Below are 20,653 nucleotides of genomic sequence, written 5' to 3'. Positions count from 1 at the left end.
TTTTGAAAACTATTGAGATTTTGGCAGGAATAGCAATAGGAATTTATTTTGTCTGTTGAAATTGTACTCTTTCCATTATGAAAAAAAAAAAGAAAAAAAAATCAAGAAAGAGTTTCATCAAGCATTTTGCTTTATTCCATCAAGCCACAATTTGTGATGATCACCTTTGAATATGGCCTGTTGAAGCCTCTTTCTGCAACAACTGCTCTCTTGTCTCCTATGAGCTTGGCGACTCTGCTCACCAAAAGCATGGCATAAGATCATTGTTTATGACGTAAACCCATTTTTTATTTACACTATAATGGGTTACCTGAAGTAAGGAGAACTGGTATTCTCTTGCACTGTCTTCACTTGTTGGATTCTCTCTGCAACTGCCATTCCTTCCAGTACTTTTCCGATCACAAGATTTGAGGCATCAAGCTCTGGTGAATCCCTAATGGCAATAGCAAACTCTGTACCATTCGGATCAGTACCGACTTCTTCTTGATCAATCTCAAGCTTCCCTTTCCTTGCAATCAACTTCAACTTTGGAGGCGGTTTTGAGGGATCTCTAACAACAATACTAACACTTCCAACTGAATTCTTAACGCTGGAGGAACACATCTCATTCTGTCTTTCCCATTCATCCGTGAGAGTTTGAGTTTGAGCTTCTAAGTCACTTCCTGTTCTTTTCGCTAGCTCTGCGTCTACACCATACGATCTAACACCACCATGTTGCACATAATTTGGCATAATTTTAACGAACTCTTTTCTTCTATAGCTAATACCAGCAGCTCCACTTACAAGATTAGCAAATCTAGCAGCTCCAGCTTCTGCATCCTCTCCATATAGCCCAATGATAATGCGGCCTGCAGGTTCCCCATCGATGGATATATCGAGAAATGCTCGCTTCGTTATGCTTTTGTTGGAACAATCTGTACTATTATTACTTGTCTGGGCTTCTTGTTGATCATTTTTAGTGGTGTCTGCTAAATTTTCTTCATCACGTGATCTTGACAGGTTTAGTGGTTCTAGAGTCTGCGAGCTTAACAAAAGAATCAATGATGAGTTGCTGAAGATTGTGAGTTGTCTGCGAGATAATTTGCTGATTGGAAAAGATTGGGAATTTGGTATATTTTGGAACTCTGAAGGATGGAATTTAAGAGAGGATTGCAGAATTTTTGGGTTTTGTAACATTTCTGTGTTTGTGTTCTGTTCTTGTTTCCTCACTGTTTCGAGAATGAAACTTTTTTTTTTTCTGGGAATTGAGGATAAGAAAGACACAAAGCACATTCATCCATAAGAATTTAGAGTATTGGTTTTATATGGCATGTAATGGATACAATTTATCTGAATAGCCTTGTGTGGGACATCCCTTAGATGTTCTGAATGGACACAAAATACCCTAAGTTAATAAATAAAGAAATTTTCATTTTATTCGATTGAAAAAAAAAAAAAAAAGAAGAAGAAGAACCATATAGTATTGTATGATTGCAAAAAGAAAATTCTAAAAAAATGTTATACTAATTAATTAATTAAGAAATTAACCAGTTAATCAATTCCTTACAAATATACTTATCATGTATCAAGCTTAAAAAGTTGAAACTTTATTGTTTTGGAATTAGAAAAATTTTCAAATAAAGTATGTCTAGAAATTTTTCTGTAGAATGGAATAATTTTGTTTTTAATAAAATATGATAATTAAGATGTGAATTATAATTTAAATAATTTTTTCATATATAGAGGGAGCAAAGTTCAAAGGAAAAAACTGCCTACATATTTTAAAATAAGAAGTTTCACAAATATCATAGAGAATACAAGAATCCAAGTCAAGATATCCAAAATAATAGATTTTTTACGGTCAATTTACTACCTCTGTTTTATAATATTTATCACGTTTGAGAAAATAGTTTATTTAAAAATACTTATTAGATGTGTGGTTTCAAGGATTAACAAATTCATGTTTACCCTTTGTATATCACAAATAATTATTACTTCAATTTAATGATTTTCTTTAGAGAATTAGTAATAAATTAGGAGTAATATAGTCAATTTATTCAATAATTTATTGTAATTTAGACCAATTTAATGGTTTTTTAAAAGATGTAAAATTTCAAATGTGACAAGTATTATAGAATAGATGTAGTAATTTTTTTAAGTATAAAACTTCTTTATTTAATAATTTTGAGATTTGTTTAATTAATTTAATTTGTTAAAACAATGTGCTAAATCAATATGCTCTGACTTAGTTAATCCAATATTGCAATTAGAGATCTTTATTTTCTGCTTGAGAAATAATAATTGAAGTATATTGCAAAAATATCTTATTCAGAAATATATTATAATTTTTGGTAAAATAAAAACTTTTCTATTGGAAAAAGAAAACTGATAAAAAATTCAAAAAAAAAAAAAAAAAAAAGCTTCTATCAACAAACCGTTTCAGTAGGGTTTAAGGCTTTAAGCCCTAAAACACAAAATCTTTGAAATTGTAAGCTTTCGTTAAAAGAAATGGCTAATTCAATGGCTGCTCTGTCACGCAGGCTCTCTCGTTCTTTTCTCTCTAATCCTAAAATTTCTCAGTTTTCTATGCCCTTTTGCACAGACAATATGTCCTCTCGTGAAAATTACGGCTCAGAAGATTCGGATATCAACTGGGACATCGACTCAGTACCAACCGCAACTCCACAATCATCCTCAACAACAACAGAAGCAGCAGCAGCTTCTCAAGGATCGAGCGAGGAACGCGTGTTCTTTCAACGCCCGCTTGAAAATGGCCTCGATGTGGGCGTTTACAAGGTGCTATAATTTCACTTCCAATACTAATGTCAAATAAATAAATTACCCTACTATTTATTGTTTTGTTGTTTCTGATTAGTATTTTTCTGTTCTGCAAATAAAGTTCCTATCTTTGATTTCCGGGTTTGTTAAATTTTTGTGGCAAAATCTAGTGTATATGTAATGGATGTAAATAATTGAACAAAAGTTTTATTTTGCTTTTTCAGTGACCTAAATGTGCTAAGAGCTTTCTATAAATGTCACCTTTAGGGTTTTTGATTGGTGGGTTCTGTGTTCGAGTTTCTAGGCAATAATAGTGGGGCAGGTGGGGCAGAATCCATTCCAGAAGAGGTTAAAGAGTGGGAAGACCGTGACATTGCTCTCCGTGGGTACAGGTGGGATACGCAATAATAGAAGACCATTACCGAATGAGGAGCCAGGGGAGTATGCAAATAGGTCGGCTGTTCAGTGGCACCGGGTTTCAGTTTACCCAGAAAGACTGGGGAGTGTTGTTATGAAGAATGTTGTACCAGGGTAAGATTTTTAAGTGATTGATACTTTATTTTCCTATGATAGAATCATTGGTTGGACAAATAAATACACAATTCTCATTCTGTTTGTGAATACTGACAAGTTATCTATTCTGGCATTTCAGAAATCATTTGAATTACTAAACATTTAAACAGAGTTGTTATATATTGTGATAGACTATCATGCATGTAACTTGAAGTTTTACATTGCAATATATTGTTCTGCTGATATTTAGGATTGGTGGAGCCATTCGTATTGTGCAAATTGGTGTTTCATTCTATCAATACAGCAGCTTGCAATGAACATCTGTAATGAATAAAAAGGGTTATTCCACTATTTTGTCCACTTTGGGTGTGTTTTTGTTAAATGGATCTTGGTGTTGTGGTAATTTGAAGCTTAGAAATTGCATGACCTGCAGTTTGAGTTTATTGGTTCTGGACTTCTATGATGGTGTGAGTTCTAGATCTTTGTAATTGTATGATCAGCTGTTTGAAAACTTATTGCATTAAATGTGGTTTTATGCCTTCGATTTCATTTTCTGTCATTTGAGGAATAATGCCCTTTTGGATCCTACTTTGTTAGATATGAACTAGTGGACTTGTGCTTCTAGAAAAAGCAATATGATCAAGCAGTTCCACTGCTACTAGGAATACTGGCGTTGTATTATTCATGTTTACACAGATAGAGGGTGATACAGACAACTAAAACAAAAGGTGGGAATTAAAGTGTGAAATTAGAATCTTTTAGTTTTTTGTTTTATTTTCAAAGCAAATTTCTGTAGAATTTAGATTTGATATTTTGTTCATTGATTTTTTTATGACAAATAGCTTATCTTTGATTTGCTTGTTTGATTTGCATGAAGCTGAGCATGTTGACATGCCAAAAGGCAGCTGAAGACATCTTCATGCATTAGACTTAAAGTTCAAACTAAAGTTTGGATTGAATTTTAAATGATTATCAATTTTCATCATAGATGCAGCTTCTACTATAGTGGTGATATGTCTGAATTGTGTTAGTGTCTGTAAACTAGTGATCTCAAAGGCCAAATGTGTTTTGACCTTTTTTTTTGTACTTTCACTTGTGTCCAAAAAACTAATGCCATCAATCATTTTTCTTTATCTTGCAACCGTCTTAATTTGTACTTGGTCTCAGTGGAGCACATTTGAGCCATTCAATCTTGTCTTTAAAGGCCCATCTATTTTTTTTTTTTCTCTCTCTCTCTGGTTTTCTGGGTATAGATAATTACATGGTCTATAGTAGAATTATGGTTCTGATTTAAGTATTTCTTTGGGGAACCTGCATAAACTCAATGAATTATTGCAGATGACTAAGTTATCATGGTGGCTTTTGTTTAATTTTTACTTTTATGGGGTTTCACGATCTATTCGTTGATTGAGACACTGTATGATGGATGGTGCGAAGCAACTCTTTTAATCCCTGTGACATTTCCTAATTTACTTCAGCATTTTCCATCAAAAGGTATCCATCTCCTAAACATGTTTCATAAGTTGTTTGTTCTCAGACAAATGTCTAACCAAGTTTCTACTATTGGGGCACATGATAGGTGTGGAATGATGATTTCTCCTGTTGGTTTTCACATTGTCTTGACATTGTACTTTGACTTTTGTCCAGTGATAATTTTTATGTTGATCACATCAATCCTCATTTGAATGGAATTGTTTTAATTTTTTGGTTACAGTTCAATTCTATATCTAGAGGGGAATCTGGAGTCCAAAGTCTTCACTGATCCAGTAACTGGCATTGTCCGGCGCATAAGGGAGATTGCTATTCGTCAAAAGGGTGTGTTCATTTGTTCCCCCTTTATTTAAATTGCTCAGTGATGGAAGGAAATTATTTGACTTGATATATGCTTTTTTTATTTGTTTTTGCTGTTGTTTCCAACTGTTGCCTTGAGGAACTAGGACTTCCATGAAGGATTCATGTTTAAAGATGAAGATACTTCTATACTAAGAAGGACAAGCTTTCTTTTATATTTTTATCATGTTACTTTGAAAACTAGTGGTGAACCTAGTATTTTGATGGGATTGCTGCTTCATAATGAGAATTTCTTTTCCCTGTCTTCTTAATATTGATTTTTAATATTCATTTCCATATTGATGATAAATTCCATGAGCACACATATTATCTTACTTTCCACTCAATTAAATCTAAAATTCTTATACATTGTTTATTTTTCTCAAGAACAGTAGTTGTATTCTTTTGCAGAGTCTTCTTCCTCATGATTTTCATTTTAACTCTGCAAAATAATTTTTGCATTTAGTCTTGTGTTTTGGCATTTTGGTGGCCTTGTTTTCTTTTGCTATTGTTTGTGTAATTCTTAATTTATGATTAATTGACTTTGAATCAACATTAGGAAATGGTTGATCTCACAGTTTCCTTACACGATTCTCTTAGATAGCAAACTTTTCCCCTTCAGAAAGGAATCATTTTTCAGTTAAAATGCTAGCTGTTATTAAATTAACTAGCCATGTCAACTTTGTATTGTGAACTTTCCAGGTCGCGTGGTCTTTTTGGGAAAAGGCGGTGATGATCAGAAAGCCGGTGCATTTCCATCTAAAGGTGTTGGCTATTATTAGGTGCGAAATGGGAAATGATCTGAGTATTTATTTAAGATAAAAAGCAATATTTTCGTTTGTAATTATTTCTTTAACTTGTTTCAAGCTAGAAGTGACAATAGAAACAGAAAGTACTGCCTGTTGCCAATATAGGCAAAAAGTTTTACTTGGCTTTATTACTTTGCCTTGTGATTCAACGTGACTCGTTCATGGATAAGAAAGAGCTTTTGGAAAAATAATTTTTGATTTGCTATTATTTTTCAACCATTGTTTAGTAGTAAATTGTGAAGTTAATGGTGGCACTTTTCAATTTAGATTAATCAAATTATTTTTCTATTTAATAAGTCATATGTTATGTTAAATAATTTGATTTTTCATGTTTAGGTTTTTTATATATATCATGAATATTATAAAGTTGACTAGTGTCTTTTTTTATTCATAAAGAATTTATTAATGTTAAGTTTTTTTTACTATTTTCTTTTTATTAATAATTCAGAAACTGTTTATCTAGTCAAATTGAAATCCAATCAAACTGTATTTATTGGTTTGGTTGGTTGGTTTAAAATACTAGATGATTTGGTTGGGTTTAAATTTTTATGAACTCTGTTACTGATTTGATTTGTACAAATCCTTCAAACACAATCTTTTGAATTTTGTATGAGAAAGTTCAAATGCATATGACAATAGCAGAAAGCAATAATTTAACACTAAAAAGTGGCTGGAATTAATAAAAGAAAAAGCAAGTAAAAGGATTTGATTTGGGTTTTTTTTTTATTATTTTTTATTTTTTTGCCATTTGATATTATATAAAAAGAATTTTCTATGCCATGCAGTTACAACAACTTGAAAGTCTATAAAAGGCAATACAACCCATTAAGGGGAATGAATATAAATTTTAAATTAAATATTACATTAAAAGAACTAAGAGGTTGATAATTATAGATAAAATCTTATCTTCACAAATAGAGAATTGCTATTTGTTTATTTGAAGTAACATTTTTTAGATGATATTGAATCCAAACCAATATTCAAGAACTTGACCAATGGGGAAACGACAAACTTTCATTTATAAGCAAATCAAAATCAAATCACATTTTAGATTATTACATCATTCAACATAAGATATGGTATAAATTAACTAGCTCAGCTTTGCATCTTAACAAACATCTCGTAAAAAATTCCTTAAAAAATGTCCTATGAAGCATAAACGACAAACAGAAGTATGCAACGACGCAAAGACCAGAACTGACGACAAAGCCTCTTTTCTCTCGTCACAAGAGGAACTAAAGTAATTGTAATGACACAGCAAAGCACTGAATCACTGATCAATATCGATTATTTTAAGTAGCGAATTATTAACCGTACACGTAGGCTAATTTCCTTGTCAGCTGATGTAGCGGTCTCAGCATATGCCGTAAGCGATCGGACGGTTATGAGCCCCCAGAAGCTAAACACGTGGCGCTCATCAGGTGCATTTTTATACCTTAAACCCGCAGAGTTGACTTCCTTTCACGTCTATTGCATTGCATACTAATTATATTATATTATCATCTTCTAATACACAAATTACCATTAAAACAAAATTTTATTTCCAGTGAATTTGATTATTCTGCTTCCATGATACCTTAATAAATTTTAATTACATATTTTCAAAAAATAATAAATTTTTAATACATATATTAAATTAAGGATGTATATGTACACATACACTTTCATAAAAAGATGATGGAGTCATGTCCTATTAAATTTCAACTATATATTTAGATTTTCATGCAAAGTTCATTTTCAAGATTTCTTAATTTTGTGATAAATATCTATTTAAAAAAAATAAAAACTTGGTGATTAATATAAAAGAGAGAGTATTGCTTAAAATGAAAAGTGAATGTTGAATCAAATCTTACAATGGTCTGTATTTATTTTTTATGAAATATTTTCTCTGTTTAAAAAAACAGGTTCATTTTCATTTTTTTGCATGTCTAAATTATATTCTTATTTCTCTTTTTAAAAGAGAATAACTTTTACATTTTCCTAATATATTTATATTTAATTTGCATTTTTATCAAAAAAATATATTACTATTCTTATTAATCAAATTTGAAATATTAACTAATTAAAATGAACATTGATTAAATTAGTAATTTAATAATTACAAAATGCCCAATCTATAAGATATTAAAATTTTGATTACTGTTCCTCTTCTAAAAATTTCTAATATATTTTCTTAAAAAAAAAAAAAAAAAAAATTCTGATGACAAACCTTTGATTAAGCAAAAGTGTTCTAATTGTTTCACACAGGCCAAACCCAAACCAAAAGGTCCCATGCACGTGAAGATACCAAAGCAGACACATCTCATAACCTAACAAGTAATTAAAATTTGTATAAGCTCTTAAGCAATATAAATATGTATAAAGAAATAGTCAAATAGATAGATAGATAAAAAGAGAGAGGACAGAGGGACATGACTCAGGTAACATGAGTTTTCAAGAGTAGCTTAGGCTATCAAGACAGAGGGATCAAGAAATGGATGGAAGGAAAATAGTGGTTGTAGTTGAAGATGTGGAGGCAGCAAGAACAGCACTTGAATGGGCTCTTCATAACCTTCTTCGCTTTGGTGATTTGATAACTCTTCTTCATGTCTTTTCTCCTTCAAAGTCAAGGAACAGAAAGAAGATAAGACTGCTGCGCCTGCAAGGCTACCAGTTAGCTCTTTCTTTCAAAGAAATATGTAACACCTTCTTTAATGTAATCTTATATTGATTATTTTATTACTATCAATTCTACATTATACTTATTTCATTCTTTAAAAACAATTTATTGGGCAGAAACATATGATCATTTAATTGTTTGTTTCACAGACAAATATTGAAATTATTGTAACAGAAGGGGATCAAGAAGGTGGGAGAATTGCAGCTATGGTGAGAGAGATTGGTGCTTTTGCTCTTGTAGTTGGACTCCATGATCAGAGCTTTCTATACAGGTAAGCCTTTTCCTTTTCCTTTTTGTTTTTGTTTGTTTTTAATTCTGCTATATGTGTATAATGTTAAATTTTCAAATCTAATTATGTAAATTCAATTTTTGTTATTTATTTATGCCTCACTTTTTTTAGTACTTAGCAAGAAATATTTTACATTGATGAGGTTCAAATCTAATGCTGTAACAGAACTCTTAAATAGTCTTATCTTCACAACTGGGCTAAAGCACAAATTGTCTTTACTTCAGTCTTACTTTGTATGGAGGCTTAATAATTCCAAGCTAATTTCACCCCACTAATTAACTGTTGATGAATGGAGGTATTCGAATTTCATGTCTAGTTTGGGGAGATAAGAATTGATGATAGGGAATTGTGTAATTAAGTAAGGGTTAAGGAGATTATACACATATATCAACAAGGAATTGGTCAACTGGATCATGCACACGGTGTTTGATTAAATTCCCAAGTGAAATGTTGTAGTTGCAGGAGGGTAGAGGATTTTCTCTAGTAGCAGTTTACCTAGCCTTAGAAGCAGTTGTTGTCAAGTTGATATTAGTCTAACAGCTAATGGCCTGAGCACTTAGAAACATTGGCCATAAAGCACCATAGCGACAGCACGTGACATGTTCATTGTAGAGAAAATGCCAAAAAGCTTTTGGGATCCACCTGGGGAATGGTCCGTATATCATTTGTCAGTTTTGGTTGCTGAAAATAATGACTCTGAAACTGCCACTACTCTTTCAGTTTTTTAACATAAACCACTTGACACAAGAAGCTTCCCTCTTCTTGCAAAAGATATAAAATCCTATAAATTTCGCTTACAACGACTATAACAAAATTTAGAATAATAATCCAGCAATTAACGTGTGAATCTTCCATTCATGGTTACTGAAAAATGGCATGTTCCTGAAATTTTATGTCAAATGCGAAAACTATTTCTGTTCGAATTGTATGGATCAATATATGTTTACAAAATTGTTATAGTTTTACAATGAAATATGACGTATACCTTTTGTTAGTATGGGCTCGTAGTATTAAAATAAGATTGAGAGTTTAAATCCAAAGTACTCTATTCTCATTTGAAGATTATAATTATGTGAGAGATGAGGAGCCTACTTTAAATATGGAGATCAATTCCAGAACATCACCTTCCAAAATTTTTTTAGCTTCTTTAGGCATATTACTCTTAGGATTGGATTCAAATTCTCTCACCCCAAATGCTATATATATTGCATTTTGTATTATAGAAGCTAAGGAAAGAACTCAAAACAGTTGTTTTTTCTCCCCTTGATGTATAGGTGGGCAATGGCCCATAATAATGCTGCAAACAACTTCAGTTGCAAAGTATTAGCCATCAAACAACCAGCTGCAATGCCACCATTGAGGACCAAGGGAACACCAACAATAATAGTAGACAGTTCAACTAACATGGACTTTTCACAAATTGAAATTGCCAGATTAGAGTAAGTTTCTTATCAATTTCTTCTACCAATCTATTGTATTATTTACCTGCTCCTTATTACTTAAAAATTTCCATATATGGATGACCAACATACAAAAGCCAATCAACCTATATTATTTATCTGCCCCACAAAGACAACAAGGACATCCTTTTAAGGGTGTATTTTGGTCATTCAGTAAGCAAAGACAGAGAATGATAAAGCTCACAATTTTATATTAAGTCTTATCTAATGCTTCATTTTATTTTAATATTTTTATTTGTTATTAAACCTAACATTTAAATAATTAATATTATGTAATGCTTAGGCAATTTGTACAATAAGCAACACTTGAAGCTTGAGGATTTTTTGCAGGGTACCTAATATTCCTCCACCAAAAGTTCCATATAAAATATGGCCAGATCCCTCTGCAGTAATATGGAGATGGAGGAAGCCCAGGAGGAAGAAGACTGGCTCCTGAGAATATAGCTATAGCATTTCAGTTTACATATGCACAGCTCTAATTGATTTTAGCTAAAGCAATTTTTGGCCACAGCTTGGAATCCGGGAGAAATTATCAAGTAAGACAAAAGCATGCTCTCTATGTCCCCCCGGCCGCAGCCCGCCCAACCCATCCCCAACAGATTGGGGAGATTAAAATCCGCCAATGAAGGTCCGCCGGTGAACCCAACACGAGAAGACTCATCTCAACGCGTGGAATAAGTACACTGCTGTCCTACTTAATAATTTTCCGACGTTAGATCTTTAGCTCTTTAGTTCGTCTCACACATCTAAACTCAATACACAAATGAATAGTGAAATTGACATGTAACTACTACTGCTTATAAACTCCTGATTTGTGGAAGATTTTAACCAACCTTCGATTTTTCACAGCATTCAATCATCATTTTCTTATCCTCAGAAGAGGGATTTGGTAAACACGGTCAATAGAATCTGTAATGAGCATAAATGACAGAAAAAATCGAGCTACATTATAATCATGTGTGTTAAGCTTACAATCAAACTGAGTCTCAGGAACTGAAAACCATACTTGCAAGAAGAAAATTGTTCAGCCAAATAGGGTCGGCAAAATTAAATCAAGATTCATGGTTACTGGAACACATGCTTGATGAAGAGACTGCTGATATTTTTAGCTGCGATTTAGTGAAGCACAAAAGGAAAACAAGATTATCTTAGTTTATCTAATTCAAGTTAAAAAAGAATACACCATAAGATGAGAATCAAATCGGCCAAAAAATTTCAAATCCTTTACTTTTTATCTCCTCCTGCTGTCCCGATAGTCCTCCTCACTCTCTTTATCTTTTAAGAAGCCTAGAAATGCAAGAAAACCAAAAAGGAAGAATCCACCCGACCAGTTCCCTCCCCCACCTCCCCCGCCACCTCCACCACCACCATCATCACGGGGTGGAAGTCCAGGTCCGCCATCGTCAAGTTTTGGTGTCTTGGTTGGTTCTGAAATGCAGACCATTGTAAGCAATCATAAAAAAGACATAAATTTATAACATATAAAATCGGTTATATGATACGCAAAGTTTCTGCAGAACTGGAAAAAAGAATTATAATCGTATTTAATATGCATTTCTGAAAATAAAAATTTCAAACAACATAAGGTTCCCACTGCACCATCCTTGCATGTAAGGGAGTTTCCTAACTCAAGGATTTGATCTTAGGCCATGATACTTACTAAATTTTATCATGCCCGGAAGAATAAAAGGAAATGGAAGATAAATATGGGAAAACTTTTTACAGGATATTGATACTTTAGCAATTATCCGCATAATCCAAATAAAACCCACACCAACTGAAGAAATGGATGCAGGACGGCCAAATGAAAGCAAATAGCGCTTTGCTAAACCTAAGCTTGCCGTCTTAACCACAGATAATTGGAGGCAAAGCTCCAGCTAGGCATAAGGTTGCCCATGCCACAACATGCAAGTTAACAACTGAGTTTCATATGCATGTCTAGTGCTCATACAACAGCTGTTATTGTTGTTAGTTTAACCCACAACATGACCTACAGCACATGGCTTCAGCAAGCAGTTCCAGCTTGGAATGATGCTATATCAATTTGACAGCATGTCATCTATGACACACACAGGAATTCTCAAGTCTATTATAAAATCAACTTTACCACAATATATGGCAGATGCAGGAGCCAGGGGTTCAGCTCCACCAAGGCGCAAAATTTTCCATGATACACCATGCAATTTGTTAGCTTAATAATATAAGCAATTACCTCGTACAGGAGCCTTAGTAATTGTTGGAGCCTCACGGGTAACGGTTTGAGTTTGCCCCGACGCAGAACATCTTGCATTCTGCAGGAAAGAGGAGATGCAAAGAGAGTTAAAAACCTTGGAACACTTTGTTAAACATCTTTAGAACATATAAAGGAAAGGAATATACCATAGAAGTTAGAAGTGTCTTATGCTTTGTAATATTGTAATCTCCTGGCTTTTTCTAAAATGAGCAACTATCCTTTTCTTTTGGTTGTTTATCATAGTATCACTGTCCTGTCATAGTTTTATCTCATCGAATTCTAAAATGAGCAATTGTCCTTTTCTTTTGGTTGTTTATCATAGTATCACTGTCTTGGCAAAGTTTATCTCATCGAACTGAGAACATGAAAGAACATCACGATTGCCTGAAAATCTTGACATATTGGATGGGCAAGAGATTCATTACTTGGCCTTCAGCATCGTGGAAATTACAGATTTCCATTTTAGTGGTCAAACTTATAAATGTAACAAACTAAAGCAACTTAGATAGCCATGTCAACGCATGAAGAACAAAAATTCACAAAGACAAACAATTAAAATGTGAAATATTCTTGCTTTAGGAAGATCTCAGAGCATAGCTGTGTCTTTTCTTTTTTTTTTTTTTTTTTTTTTTTTTTTTTTTTTTTTTTTTTTTTTTTTTTTTTTTTTTTTTTCCTGGTCAAGAAGCTAACAAGAGACTATAAAACAGCCTACACAAAATGTCACAGGTTACTGAGAAATGAGTAAAACCTACAACCTTCATAAGTATCAATTATATCAAAGCTAATGAAAGAGAACTAGAAATTCCTATGTTCAACTTGTGGCGAACATGGATAGAAATAAATCTGAAACAATTTTGACATGAATATATACAGAGTATATAATCTCACCATTGCAGCATAACATGTAATAGAAGCAGATTGCTTTCTGTTGAAATGTTTCTTTCCATAAATAGGTTGCAATTGCTTGCCAAGCCCAATTGGAGCTGATAAAACAAGCTTATTAAACCCATTTGGAGGATCAGAACGTCCAAACTGTGCAGCAACGACGATTAGACTGCAGCCAGTTTGTTTAATATGACCGCAACCAGTCCTTGTTCCAACTGCATACAGTAGTTTAAAGTTGGCACAAAAAAACATGTTAAGAACAAGATCATGGTAGTTTGTCAGGGAGCACCTTGACTTGAACATTAGCACCTAAAAAATGGAGTAACCATCATATTTCATGCTTAACTCAGAACTTAACAATTACATGTCATAGAAGTTCCCAGCTAGTTTGCATAGAAATGATAGCTTCTGGTAAAAGAGAAAATATTCTAAGAAGATAAAGTCTCTACAAAACATTAAAACAGAAACCGCACTGAATCAGCTAGTCTCTACAAAACATTAATAACACATACATTAATATTACATATTTCTATATGTTGGCCTAACCAACAGTTCCATGAGAGAGAGAGAGAGAGATGTGATAATAAAGGTGAGAAACCAGTCCTCTTCAACTTTCTATGTTCTAAAAGCAATAATCATTAAAAAAAAAAAAAAAACCATTTATACAGCTCAACTCAAGGAAATTCCATTTACGAGATGATGCACTGTGTTGAAGTTTCATAACTCCAAAATGACCCTATCAAGCAGATATTCATAGCTATGCACCTATTCGGAACATTCATATCAACTTGTCCAAACTTAGTTTTATCGTCAAACCAGCTCGCAAGCATACATTTGAATGGAAATCCAAATAATTGAATGTATATTACTTTATTAACATCTCGACTACTAAGAAACATACCTGGTGCAGCTAGAGGTAAGGTTCCAACAGTATTTCCAGTAAAGGCCAACATCTCAATGGCCAAGAAAAAATTGACCTGAAAATTTAGGCATTCACATTAAGCAACTAGAATTAAAAAACAACACACAAGTAAGAATTGTAAGTTAATTTCTCAAACCATAAAAAAAAATAAAAAATAAAAGAAAGAAAGCAAAGAGTCATCAATTTTAACCAGGAAAGTTAATCAACATATTAGGGAAGCAAATATTCAGATTATGTATCAATGCTACAGTTACCACTAACAGCTGTGCCCCTTTAATAAAACTTCATATCCCAAAACAACTTAAAAGATAAAGACCCAATCTTTATGAAATGAAAGGTCCAAAAACTCAAAATTTTCGCATAATTCATAATCAAATCAAAGTTCAATTAAAAGGAAAAGCACGTATTCAAAGCAATTTAACCATGGAAATTTAATCCTAGGTATATTTTCCGCGATTTACCCAAAAGTTAACCCTAGCCTAGCACACAAATTCCGATTAATGAAAAAAAATAGACTTTACCTTCGATAACGTGCCGGTGAGGAGCTGATTTGAAAGATGAATGGAATGAGAATTTATAGCAAATGCAATCGGCAGGCAGATAGAAACCGCCTTACCGGTTGGTCCAACAGCGTCAACATGGATCGGGTTTTATTTGTGTTGTAGTATGATCCGGTTGGCCTCGGCCCATTTGGAACATATAATCTTACCTTTTATTAATGTACGTTTTTTTCTTTTTCCTATGCTAATACATAAATTTACCAATGTATTTTTCACCAAATATTTTATAGCTTTAGCAATTTTTACTTTAATTTATTAAATATTTCAATTTATAAAATTATATTTATTAAATATTTTATTTGATTTATTAAAAACTTGAATTTGCAAAATTAATATCGATTACACACTCATTGGATAATTAAAAATGGAAAATTTATTGTTTTAAATGTTGTACAAACCACATAAATCAATATTTTGTATATAAAATTAAAAATCTTAAAAATTATTCTTACTAATATGGCGAGGTGTGAGATTATTGCAAAATAAAAATTTCAAAATGCTATAATGTTAATTTTAAAGTTCAAGGCTATAAAATATTATTTATAAAGTTTAAGGATCAAATTATGTACTTGCTGATTATAATTTTTCTTTAATATAATTTTTATAATGTTAAAATATGATTTCATACTAAAATTAACACAAATATAATGGCTAATCAATATATAAGTATGCGTGTATTTATTGATTAGTTAAAAATTTTGAGCTTTACTTGTGTCCGAAAAATAACTCATTATTGAAAAGTATAATGATTTCCTGGAAATTATCTTTCAAATTATTCATTTTTCATTGTTTGATTCGAACATTAAAAATTAGTTAAAAAATATAAAAATCAACAACTCATAAAAATATTTATAATCATAGCAATGCATTTAAAAATTTACTGTTAATTATGAGGAAAAAAAGCATAATTATAGAATTGTAATAATCACGTTCACAAGATCACGGTGACCGTCGACAATTAATAAATTATAAAATATGTACTTAAAATGTTATAATAGGTTTGTTAATATTTATTTTTCTCTTTTAAAACTAAAAAGTCATTTTCTTTAAATATGTCTTATTTTTTTTATTAATAAGATATTTTTCATTGACTAATTTTTGTTAGTATCCAAAATATTAAAATCAGGAAAATAATTTTCACACGAGTTCTTGTTTGGAAATAAGTGGACCTTTAAACATACAATTAATAATCAATAAAAATTTACGTTTTACCCAACAAAACAATTATAAGAAAGAAAAAAAAAAACTATAGTTATCTATATTTACTATATATCTTTTTTTTTTTTTGTTCTATATGTTTAGACTTTAAAATAAACAGTAACTATCCTAAAATAATAGATAGAAAAATTTTAAAATTTTATATTTGAAATTTTCTTAACAATGGATATGAGAGCTCGAGCAAACAGGCGTACTTTAAAAGGAAAAAAAAATATTTCTCATAAAAAATTAATTTTAAGACAAAGCTGGCTCAAAAATTTAACCTGAGTCAAGCTTTTGAATTTTTTTTAAAAATATTACATTTATGTGATTGAAATTAGAGTCACTCGCTCCGAGCCACTCAGCTCGAGTTGGTTGTCTTTGGTTTGCTGTTTCCTTCGTTGAATGTCTCTTCTACCCAGTCTCACCAGCCGAGCCTCTCTCTCCCTTTTCTGTCTCAAACTCACATGGCGTCAAAATAAGCCGTCAAGAAAACGAAAGAGAGATAGATCCCTCAAAACAGGCGTCGCGTGGCGGCTCTGCAAACTAGAAAAAGCTAATCTTTTTCTCTGTGGGTTCTTTTTTTTTTAATAAATTTATATTATTGTTTGTCATTTGCTCGGCTCAGATCCGGCTTAGTTAGATCTAAGTAGCCAAATCGATCTCCCTCCATTTTTTCTCTCTCTTTCTTTATTTAGCTTCTTCTTTCTGTTTGGTTTGAGTGTTGTTTTGTTGGTTTTTGCTTCTTCTGTTCTGTTCTTCACTCGATCACTGGACAGAAAGGGAGAGAGGGAAAGAAAGAAGTAAGAACCAATTCGATGATCACATGGTTTGTACTTTTATTTGCTACCCAATTACAACTTTTCTCCAATTTTACTTCTTATTTGAAACTTACCCTTCCCATCTCTATTTTGTAGATTCTGCTTATTAGAATTGGGAAAGAGTTCTAGTAGTGGGTCATCAAGGTTTTATTTTGTTATGAACTTTGGAGTGGTATGAGCTTATAGCTAATGCTTTTGGATTTCTGATGTTAATTTATTTTTTGTTATGAATTTTTTGTAATTTGCTGTTTTTCTAACGAGAAATGTATTATAGACAGGAACTGTGAGTGGGAGAGCTGCAAATCAAATGGACTGGACTGTAAATAACGCATTTAAAACTTATAAAGGTACATTTCTCTAAATTCTCCCTCTTTTTTTTTTCTCAGTGAGTTATTTATGAATATGGATTTCACTTCAAGTTTTCTTCTTGGTAGATTGACCATTTAAATCAATGCTATTCATTTTCAATGCAACTAATAAATAAAGGTTTCGCTCTAGTATTGATTTTAATATCAGTAATCTACTGATCTTTTTGCCATGGATTCATGGTGTTCTGCTAATTGCAAATACATGGTTTTGGATTTTAAATTGAATTGGGGATATTCGACTTCCAGAATTTGATGTAATCATTTGTCTAATTCGATTTCTTTAAGGTAATATTATGTGTAAACCTTTCATTGTTGCTTGTTGGATTAGATATGGAACCCAAAGCTGTGATGGATATGGCAATCATTCAAAATGTTGATCCAATAGATATTGGACTTGGCTCTTCGGAGAAGGGAAATGCTGTTGTTCCAACTAAAAGAAAGAAGACAATGACGTCAGTTTATCTCAAGTATTTTGAGACCGCTCCTGATGGAAAGAGTCGGAGATGCAAGTTTTGTGGTCAGAGCTATTCTATTGCAACTGCCACAGGTTAATTTCTTGTACTTGTCCTGTTTCCCTTTTATCCCATGAAAAAACAAAAGAACTAGTCCCGCCCCATAAATTCTAGTGCTTTTGTGATGCATCATGAGCTTCTTGCCTTCACAGCATAAATGTAGCTATGTTGGAAACTGGATTCTCCAGATTACTCTTTCTTTTTCCTTTCCATGCATTACTTTCAGATGGATATGATGATAAGTGCAATTTTCTTATGACTGTAATATCCTTCTTTATCGGTGAAGGCAATTTGGGAAGGCACCTTAGTAATCGGCATCCAGGATATGATAAGTCTGGAGATTCCATTACTAGTTCAGCACCACAACCGATTACTGTGGTCAAGAAAACTCAACCTCAAGGGAAAGCACAGGTGGATTATGATCATCTGAATTGGTTGCTCATTAAGTGGCTCATCTTAGCTTCTCTTCCTCCTTCAACCCTGGAGGAGAAGTGGTTGGCAAACTCATTTAAATTTCTGAACCCATCGATACAACTCTGGTCAGGTGACAAGTACAAAGCAGTATTTCGTGAAGTTTTTAGGAGCATGCAGGAAGATGTGCGGGCATCTTTGGAACAGGTTTCTTCTAAGGTTTCAATTGTTTTGGATTTTTGGACCTCGTATGAGCAAATCTTCTATATGAGCGTCACATGCCAATGGATAGATGAAAATTGGTCTTTTCGAAAAGTCCTTCTTGACATTTGTCATATACCTTACCCTTTTGGGGGTTCTGAGATCTATCATTCTCTATCGAAGGTTCTTAAGATGTATAATTTAGAGAATAGAATCCTTTCTTGCACCCATGATAACAGTCAGAATGCAATTCATGCTTGCCACACCCTGAAAGAGGATTTAGATGGTCAGAAAGCAGGACCATTTTGTTACATTCCTTGTGCTGCTCGTGCTTTGAATTTGATTATAGATGATGGATTAAGAACCACAAAACCAGTTATCTCCAAGATTAGGGAGTTTGTGCTAGAGTTAAATTCGTCCACAGAGATGGCAGATGATTTTACTCAATTAGCTACAGCTTTTCAGGAAGGCAGTTGGAAATTTCCACTTGAAACTTCAGCACGATGGAGTGGTAATTACCAAATGCTGGATCTTGTGCGCAAGGTAGTTGCTCTTTCATCTGAGATCTTTGGCATAAGATATAAGAAATTACTTGCACTCATTCACGCTCACACACATACACAACCACCCGCTCACTGACACACACTTTGGGATTAGTGCCATTGGTTTGGTGATATTGAATTGGGAACTTATTCACAATGCAGGCTGGTAAGGCTATGGATGGTGTTATAAGGAAGTATGAGGAGACATTAGGTAGCAGGATGCTGCTGAGCTCTACAGAAAAGAATGCAGTTAGTATTGTGCATGGATATTTGGAGCCTTTCTACAAAACCACAAATAATATTTGCACAAGCAAGTTACTTACCATTGGATTGGTTCTTTTCTTCATGGATCATATTTCGGAGATGATTACAATATGCAGAGAGTGCCGTCACAGTCCAGATTGGCTTAAAAATGCTGCAGAAGAAATGGCTAAGAAGGCCAGGAGTTATAACAGTCAGGTTTGCAACATATTCACCTTCATGACTGCAATTCTTGATCCCCGAATAAAAAGCGAGCTCATCCCCGAGAGTCTTAGCACAGGGAATTATCTAGAAGAAGCCAGAAACCATTTTATAAGGAATTACTCATCAAGTCATTTTCCATCCATGGCAAGTGGGTATGGTGCTCAAGAGACAGAAGATGGAGGCAGTGTTTCTTTTGCAGAGGAAATTGCTCGAAAAAAACGACGGGCAACCTTGAGCAATGCCACTGATGAGCTCACTCAATATCTATCAGAGCCTCCTGCTCCAATACCAACAGATGTTCTGGAGTGGTGGAAAGTCAACAGTTCACGCTACCCCCGGCTATCTGTGATGGCTCGGGATTTTTTAGCAGTGCAGCCAACTTCAGTAGCACCTGAAGAACATTTTTGCAGTAAAGGGGATGAAATCGATAAGCAACGGTTCTCTATGCCACATGATAGCACACAAGCTATTCTTTGTATTAGGTCTTGGACTCAAGGAGGGATCATGCTGAAGTACAAATCAACAGAAATAGACTATGAAAGGTTAATGGAATTGGCAGTTGCTGCAACAGCAGATAACAACAGCACTGCTGGAGCTGAGAAAAAACAAAAATGATAAATAAATACACAATGAAGAATGAGAAACACTAATTATAATTGGTGAATGGAAGCTGAGGGCAATGGATGCCATTAATGTAGATTGTGTCCTGCTTAGTCTGTAATCTAGCCTCCACTCACAAAGAGGAAACTAGTTCTCAATATTCTTTTCCTATTGTTGTATGTATCAATGTTATGTATTTGTGTACAGTTGAAGCTAACTAGAGAGGCTAACAGATTAATCTCATGTTATGATGTAAACAAAGAAGATGAGAATCTTTGTCATATATTATATCAGATTAGCAAATTGGCTGGTATTTTGCCAGGGCTGTTTCATTTAAATGCATGGAATTACTCTTATCATACTAGACACAGTACCACTACTTGATGTTGTGAATGTATGTGCTTGTAATTTTTAGTGTGTTTGGTTGGAAAAAAATAAAAAAATAAAAGAAAAGTTTATGATTTTGTCCCTGTACATTTTGCCATAATATATAACACTGCTCCTACATTGTCTTTCTTTTGTTTTTGTTACGCTGTTATATTTTTTTGTCAATTTTTTATATTTTTTATCAACAAATTACTATTATCATTGTACTTTACTAAAATTAACTTATCCCTCC

At 33.0% G+C, this 20,653-nt stretch overlaps 5 protein-coding genes across 8 annotated transcripts; 3 read left to right on the top strand and 2 right to left on the bottom strand.

Moving 5' to 3' along the window:
- Positions 1-18: 18 nt before the first annotated feature.
- On the bottom strand, positions 19-1,203 carry LOC105650633 (Cyclophilin-like peptidyl-prolyl cis-trans isomerase family protein). The gene is made up of 2 exons (XM_012237550.4): positions 311-1,203; positions 19-234 (listed from the first exon to the last, which is right to left on the bottom strand). Exons 1-2 carry the CDS (start codon positions 1,174-1,176, stop codon positions 132-134), a joined length of 969 nt encoding a protein of 322 aa, XP_012092940.2. The 5' UTR covers positions 1,177-1,203; the 3' UTR covers positions 19-131.
- A 1,203-nt stretch (positions 1,204-2,406) lies between these two features.
- LOC105650635 (Nucleic acid-binding, OB-fold-like protein) lies at positions 2,407-6,125 on the top strand. Its single transcript, XM_012237552.4, has 4 exons — positions 2,407-2,775; positions 3,062-3,288; positions 4,985-5,085; positions 5,803-6,125. The coding sequence occupies exons 1-4, from the start codon at positions 2,488-2,490 to the stop codon at positions 5,880-5,882; spliced, it is 696 nt and encodes a 231-aa protein (XP_012092942.1). The 5' UTR covers positions 2,407-2,487; the 3' UTR covers positions 5,883-6,125.
- Positions 6,126-8,184: 2,059 nt separating this feature from the next.
- Positions 8,185-11,176, top strand: LOC105650637 (Adenine nucleotide alpha hydrolases-like superfamily protein). Its single transcript, XM_012237554.4, has 4 exons — positions 8,185-8,604; positions 8,718-8,839; positions 10,132-10,296; positions 10,648-11,176. The coding sequence occupies exons 1-4, from the start codon at positions 8,383-8,385 to the stop codon at positions 10,751-10,753; spliced, it is 615 nt and encodes a 204-aa protein (XP_012092944.1). The 5' UTR covers positions 8,185-8,382; the 3' UTR covers positions 10,754-11,176.
- A 66-nt stretch (positions 11,177-11,242) lies between these two features.
- LOC105650638 (uncharacterized) lies at positions 11,243-15,025 on the bottom strand. 2 transcript variants are annotated; one of them, XM_012237556.4, is made up of 6 exons: positions 14,879-15,025; positions 14,337-14,412; positions 13,439-13,650; positions 12,530-12,608; positions 11,546-11,745; positions 11,243-11,426 (listed from the first exon to the last, which is right to left on the bottom strand). In XM_012237556.4, the coding sequence occupies exons 2-5, from the start codon at positions 14,386-14,388 to the stop codon at positions 11,549-11,551; spliced, it is 540 nt and encodes a 179-aa protein (XP_012092946.1). In that variant the 5' UTR covers positions 14,389-14,412; positions 14,879-15,025; the 3' UTR covers positions 11,243-11,426; positions 11,546-11,548. The 2 variants fall into 2 exon arrangements, with proteins under 2 accessions (XP_012092946.1, XP_089578002.1); XM_089721876.1 differs by having other exon boundaries at positions 11,243-11,745.
- A 1,442-nt stretch (positions 15,026-16,467) lies between these two features.
- Positions 16,468-20,355, top strand: LOC105650639 (BED zinc finger and hAT dimerization domain-containing protein). Of its 3 annotated transcripts, none has more exons than XM_012237560.4 (6): positions 16,468-16,917; positions 17,032-17,107; positions 17,210-17,282; positions 17,632-17,850; positions 18,102-18,970; positions 19,132-20,355. In XM_012237560.4, exons 2-6 carry the CDS (start codon positions 17,093-17,095, stop codon positions 20,047-20,049), a joined length of 2,094 nt encoding a protein of 697 aa, XP_012092950.1. In that variant the 5' UTR covers positions 16,468-16,917; positions 17,032-17,092; the 3' UTR covers positions 20,050-20,355. The 3 variants fall into 3 exon arrangements, with proteins under 3 accessions (XP_012092950.1, XP_020532370.1, XP_012092949.1); XM_020676711.3 differs by having other exon boundaries at positions 16,468-16,943; positions 17,214-17,282; XM_012237559.4 differs by having other exon boundaries at positions 16,468-16,943.
- Positions 20,356-20,653: the final 298 nt, after the last annotated feature.

Source organism: Jatropha curcas, chromosome 5 (assembly GCF_041381405.1).
Source record: "Jatropha curcas cultivar XTBG-Jc1 chromosome 5, XTBG_Jcur_1.0, whole genome shotgun sequence".
Classification (NCBI taxonomy): Eukaryota; Viridiplantae; Streptophyta; class Magnoliopsida; order Malpighiales; family Euphorbiaceae; genus Jatropha; species Jatropha curcas.
The sequence above is the reverse complement of the archived record's forward strand: the minus strand, read 5'-3'. Positions and strand labels throughout refer to the sequence as shown.